The 5,624-nt window shown below is 43.1% G+C and overlaps 1 protein-coding gene across 1 annotated transcript; it reads left to right on the top strand.

The window, feature by feature from the left end:
- The first annotated feature begins 257 nt into the window (after positions 1–257).
- LOC124033054 (protein unc-13 homolog B-like) lies at positions 258–5,104 on the top strand. Its single transcript, XM_046344977.1, has 6 exons — positions 258–323; positions 614–761; positions 1,179–1,235; positions 1,352–1,444; positions 4,353–4,512; positions 4,822–5,104. Exons 1-6 carry the CDS (start codon positions 297–299, stop codon positions 5,102–5,104), a joined length of 768 nt encoding a protein of 255 aa, XP_046200933.1. The 5' UTR covers positions 258–296.
- The last annotated feature ends 520 nt before the right edge of the window (positions 5,105–5,624 follow it).

The following is a 5,624-nucleotide window of genomic DNA, read 5'->3' as shown; positions in this document are numbered from 1 at the left end:
GTCGACGATAATCAATCTAAGTGTTCGATCTGAAGTTATATTAGGTCACATTCACGTCAACAAGATCCTTTCTGGTGCGAAACGACACACACACATCACACACACACACACACAACCTTTCATGATGCGGCCGGAATTAGTTCTACAAGTCGAGCTGCTCTCCTGTGCCAGGATATCCTTAGTTGTTTTTTGTATTGTTATTACACACAGTGGGCGTGGCTAATGACTGTCTGTTACTCTGGTTGCCATAGGGAGGGGGCGAGGCCAAAAGCCTTACACCCAAACAGTGTGTCATAATGGAGGTGGCGCTGGAAACTATTAAGGTGAAAACACACACACATACGCACATCACACACACGCACATCACACACACACACACATATCCTCAAACAAGCTTACACAAACATATATTTGTGAACATACACTAACATGGTCTCTCTCTCTCTCTCTCTCTCTCTCTCTCTCTCTCTCTCTCTCTCTCTCTCTCTCTCTCTCTCTCTCTCTCTCTCTCTCTCTCTCTCTCTCTCTCTCTCTCTGTCTCTCTCTCTGTCTCTCTCTCTCTCTCTCTCTCTCTCTCTCTCTCTCTCTCTCTCTCTCTCTCTCTCTCTCTCAGCAATACTTCCATGCGGGGGGTAACGGTCTGAAGAAGACCTATGTGGAGAAGAGTCCTGAGCTGTCTAAACTGAAATACACTCTGTCCCTCTACTCTCAGAGCACTGATGCACTGATTAAGACCTTCGTCACCACACAGCACACACAGGGTGAGGCACTCTCACTCACACACAGGGTGAGGCACTCTCACTCACACACAGGGTGAGGCACTCTCACTCACACACAGGGTGAGGCACTCTCACTCACACACAGGGTGAGGCACTCTCACTCACACACAGGGTGAGGCACTCTCACTCACACACAGGGTGAGGCACTCTCACTCACACACAGGGTGAGGCACTCTCAATCACACACAGTTTGACCGATGACAACTTTCTGTATTGATGCACTTCCACTAACATGCCAATAGAGGTCAGCAGAGAGTTTTCACTTTTCTTGTTGTCCTGTTTTTTGCTCTCTCCAATTATCTCTCTCTCCCTTTCTCTCTCCTAATATATTTCTCTCTCTCTCTCTCTGTCTCTCTGTCTCTCTCTCTGTCTCTGTCTCTGTCACTCTCTCTCTCCCAGTTCATAATGAGATGGGCATCAGGATTACTCCAAGTGAGAAGGTTTGGCCTGAAAGAGGTAAGTTACTGTAGTAAAGATTGGTGTCTCTGGTCGTTCTGTATGATGTACCACAATATGTTTTGTTATTAATGGAGACAACAGTTAGTAGTAATGTGATGTCCTCCAACCCTCAGGTTCAGGAACGGAGAAGTCTATTGGTGAGGCCCAGATCCAGATAGACATGGTGCCTCCAGGCAAAGACAAGATCCACAAGGTCAACATCAGAGGTGAGCCAGACACCTGTCCTATCATATCCTGTCCAAACCTGCCCTGTCCTATCCTGTGCAAATCTGTCCTATCCTATCCTGTCCAAATCTGTCCTATCCTGTCCTGTCCAAATCTGTCCTACCCTGTCCTGTCCAAATCTGTCCTACCCTGTCCTGTCCAAATCTGTCCTGTCCTGTCCAAATCTGTCCTGTCCTGTCCAAATCTGTCCTGTCCTGTCCTGTTCTGTCCTTTCAATCAATCTCTGAACTTTCACCCCCACCTTCAGTCTACTGCTCTCTTACACCCATTCCCTTTATTTCTCATGTTATTCTCTCTCCTCTTCCCCCCTCACTCTCTCTCTCTCTCTCCTCCCCCCCTCTCTATCTCTCTCTCCTCCCCCTCTCTATCTCTCTCTCCTCCCCCCTCTCTGTCTCTGTCTCTGTCTCTCTGTCTCTGTCTCTGTCTCTCTGTCTCTGTCTCTGTCTCTGTCTCTGTCTCTGTCTCTGTCTCTCTCTCTCTCTGTCTCTCTCTCTCTCTCCTCCCCCTCTCTATCTCTCTCTCCTCCCCCCTCTCTGTCTCTGTCTCTGTCTCTCTGTCTCTCTGTCTCTCTGTCTCTCTGTCTCTGTCTCTGTCTCTCTCTGTCTCTCTCTCTCTCTCTCTCTCTCTCTCTCTCTCTCTCTCTCTCTCTCTCTCTCTCTCTCTCTCTCTCTCTCTCTCTCTCTCTCTCTCTCTCTCTCTCAATTTAAAGGAGTTATTGGCATGGGAAACACATGTTTACAATGCCAAAGCAATGGTTACCCTTTTCTTGTGGCAACAGGTCACAAATCTGCTGCTGTGATGGCACACTGTGGTATTTCATTTCTTCTCTTGAGAACCAGGTCTGCCTACGGCGGCCTTTCTCAATAGCAAGGCTATGCTCACTCAGTCTGTACATAGTCAAAGCTTTCCTTAATTTTGGGTCAGTCACGGTGGTCAGGTTTTCTGCCACTGTGTACTCTCTGTTTAGGGTCAAATAGCATTCTAGTTTGCCCTGTTTCATTTTTTTCCCAAGTAATTATCTTTTTCTCATGATTTGGTTGGGTCTAATTGTGCTGCTGTCCTGGGGCTCTGTGGGGTCTGTTTGTGTTTGAGAACAGAGCCCCAGGACCAGCTAGCTTAGGGGACTCTTCTCCAGGTTCATCTCTCTGTAGGTGATGACTTTGTAATGGAAGGTTTGGGAATCACTTCCTTTTTTAACGGCTATTTTCTGGATTTTGATAATTATCTTGTATCTTCTATAATTAGCTTGTATCTTCTATAATTATCTTGTATCTTCTATAATTAGCTTGTATCTTCTATAATTAGCTTGTATCTTCTATAATTAGCTTGTATCTTCTATAATTATCTTGTATCTTCTATAATTATCTTGTATCTTCTATAATTAGCTTGTATCTTCTATAATTAGCTTGTATCTTCTATAATTAGCTTGTATCTTCTATAATTATCTTGTATCTTCTATAATTAGCTTGTATCTTCTATAATTAGCTTGTATCTTCTATAATTAGCTTGTATCTTCTATAATTATCTTGTATCTTCTATAATTAGCTTGTATCTTCTATAATTAGCTTGTATCTTCTATAATTAGCTTGTATCTTCTATAATTATCTTGTATCTTCTATAATTAGCTTGTATCTTCTATAATTAGCTTGTATCTTCTATAATTATCTTGTATCTTCTATAATTATCTTGTATCTTCTATAATTAGCTTGTATCTTCTATAATTATCTTGTATCTTCTATAATTAGCTTGTATCTTCTATAATTAGCTTGTATCTTCTATAATTAGCTTGTATCTTCTATAATTAGCTTGTATCTTCTATAATTAGCTTGTATCTTCTATAATTAGCTTGTATCTTCTATAATTAGCTTGTATCTTCTATAATTATCTTGTATCTTCTATAATTAGCTTGTATCTTCTATAATTAGCTTGTATCTTCTATAATTATCTTGTATCTTCTATAATTATCTTGTATCTTCTATAATTAGCTTGTATCTTCTATAATTATCTTGTATCTTCTATAATTAGCTTGTATCTTCTATAATTAGCTTGTATCTTCTATAATTAGCTTGTATCTTCTATAATTAGCTTGTATCTTCTATAATTAGCTTGTATCTTCTATAATTATCTTGTATCTTCTATAATTATCTTGTATCTTCTATAATTAGCTTGTATCTTCTATAATTAGCTTGTATCTTCTATAATTAGCTTGTATCTTCTATAATTAGCTTGTATCTTCTATAATTATCTTGTATCTTCTATAATTATCTTGTATCTTCTATAATTAGCTTGTATCTTCTATAATTATCTTGTATCTTCTATAATTAGCTTGTATCTTCTATAATTATCTTGTATCTTCTATAATTAGCTTGTATCTTCTATAATTAGCTTGTATCTTCTATAATTAGCTTGTATCTTCTATAATTATCTTGTATCTTCTATAATTATCTTGTATCTTCTATAATTAGCTTGTATCTTCTATAATTATCTTGTATCTTCTATAATTATCTTGTATCTTCTATAATTATCTTGTATCTTCTATAATTATCTTGTATCTTCTATAATTATCTTGTATCTTCTATAATTAGCTTGTATCTGCCTAATTCTGCTCTGCATTCTCTCTCTCTCATTCTATCCCCGGCCCCCTTCTCTTCTTCTCTCTCTCATTCTATCCCCGGCCCCCTTCTCTTCTTCTCTCTCTCATTCTATCCGCCCCCCCTTCTCTTCTTCTCTCTCTCATTCTATCCCCGCCCCCTTCTCTTCTTCTCTCTCTCATTCTATCCCCCGCCCCCTTCTCTTCTTCTCTCTCTCATTCTATCCCCGCCCCCTTCTCTTCTTCTCTCTCTCATTCTATCCCCGCCCCCCTTCTCTTCTTCTCTCTCTCTGCTCCAGTGATAGCAGTGAATGATATGAAGTGGCAGACCTCAGGGATGTTCCGTCCCTTTGTGGAGGTCAATATGATTGGTCCACTCCTCACTGGCCAGAAGAGGAAGTTCACCACCAAGTCAAAGAACAACAGCTGGACAGCCAAGTACAACGAGACCTTCCAATTGTGAGTTCTCTTAACACCACCGAGTTCCCACTCAAAATCTTTAGGTCACACTTCATATTCATTTCAAAGTTTTGTAGAGCTTCCCTCAGATTTCCTACTAAACAGCAAACAATACATTCTCAATTTTTGGATAAACCAATCTACAAAACCCATTCTACCTATACCATCTCTCCCTCTCCCTCTCCCTCTCCCTCTCCCTCTCCCTCTCCCTCTCCCTCTCCCTCTCCCTCCCACCCTCCTTCTCTCTCTCTCCCTCCCTCCCCCACCCTCTCTACTCCCTACCTTTCTCACCCCTCACCCCTCCAACAGTATCCTGGGTAAGGAGTCTCCAGACTGCTATGAGCTGCAGGTGACGGTGAAGGACTACTGTTTTGGCCGGGCCAACCGTGTCGTGGGCGTGGCCGTAGTCCAGCTGAGGGATGTAGCTGACAGGAAGTCATGCGTGTGCTGGTGCCCACTGGGTAGAACCATCCAGAAGGACGAGACGGGCGTGACGGTGATGCGTATCCTGTCTCAGCGGGCGGCCGACGAGGTGGCCAAGGACTTTGTCAAACTGAAGGATGAGACACGCCCTGTAGAGGAGGGGAGATGATGAGGGGATGAGGAAGGAGGAGAGAAGGACAGGGAGAGAGGATAGATAGAGGAGATGAGGGAGAAGGAGGAAGAGAGGGGAGAGATGATAGGAAGAGGAGATGGGGAAAGAGGATAGGTATAGGAAAGGAGGAGAGAGGATGGGTAGAGGAGAGGATAGGTAGAGGAGAGGGGGAGAGAGGATAGGTAGAGGAGGGCGAGAGAGGATGGGTAGAGGAGAGAGGATAGGTAGAGGAGAGGGGAGAGAGGATAGGTAGAGGAGAGGGGGGGGAGAGAGGATGAGTAGAGGAGAGAGGAGAGAGGATAGGTAGAGGAGAGAGGGAGAGAGGATGGGTAGAGGAGAGAGGATAGGTAGAGGGAGACGGGGAGAGAGGATAGGTAGAGGAGAGGGGGAGAGAGGATAGGATGAAGAGAGGGGTGAGAGGATAGGATGAAGAGAGGGGAGAGAGGATAGGGTAGAGGAGAGGGGAGAGAGGATAGGTAGAGGAGAGAGGAAGAGAGAGGATAGATAGAGGAGAGGG

This window comes from Oncorhynchus gorbuscha, linkage group LG04, assembly GCF_021184085.1.
Source record: "Oncorhynchus gorbuscha isolate QuinsamMale2020 ecotype Even-year linkage group LG04, OgorEven_v1.0, whole genome shotgun sequence".
NCBI lineage: Eukaryota > Metazoa > Chordata > Actinopteri > Salmoniformes > Salmonidae > Oncorhynchus > Oncorhynchus gorbuscha.
The sequence above is the reverse complement of the archived record's forward strand: the minus strand, read 5'-3'. Positions and strand labels throughout refer to the sequence as shown.

Bases quoted from the DNA above. Each gene is read 5' to 3' on its own strand.
- LOC124033054 (XM_046344977.1), top strand. From the start codon at position 297: ATGGAGGTGGCGCTGGAAACTATTAAG. The intron at 324-613 runs GTGAAAACACAC...TCTCTCTCTCAG, and splicing joins TGGCGCTGGAAACTATTAAG to CAATACTTCCATGCGGGGGG. The intron at 4,513-4,821 runs GTGAGTTCTCTT...CCCCTCCAACAG, and splicing joins TACAACGAGACCTTCCAATT to TATCCTGGGTAAGGAGTCTC.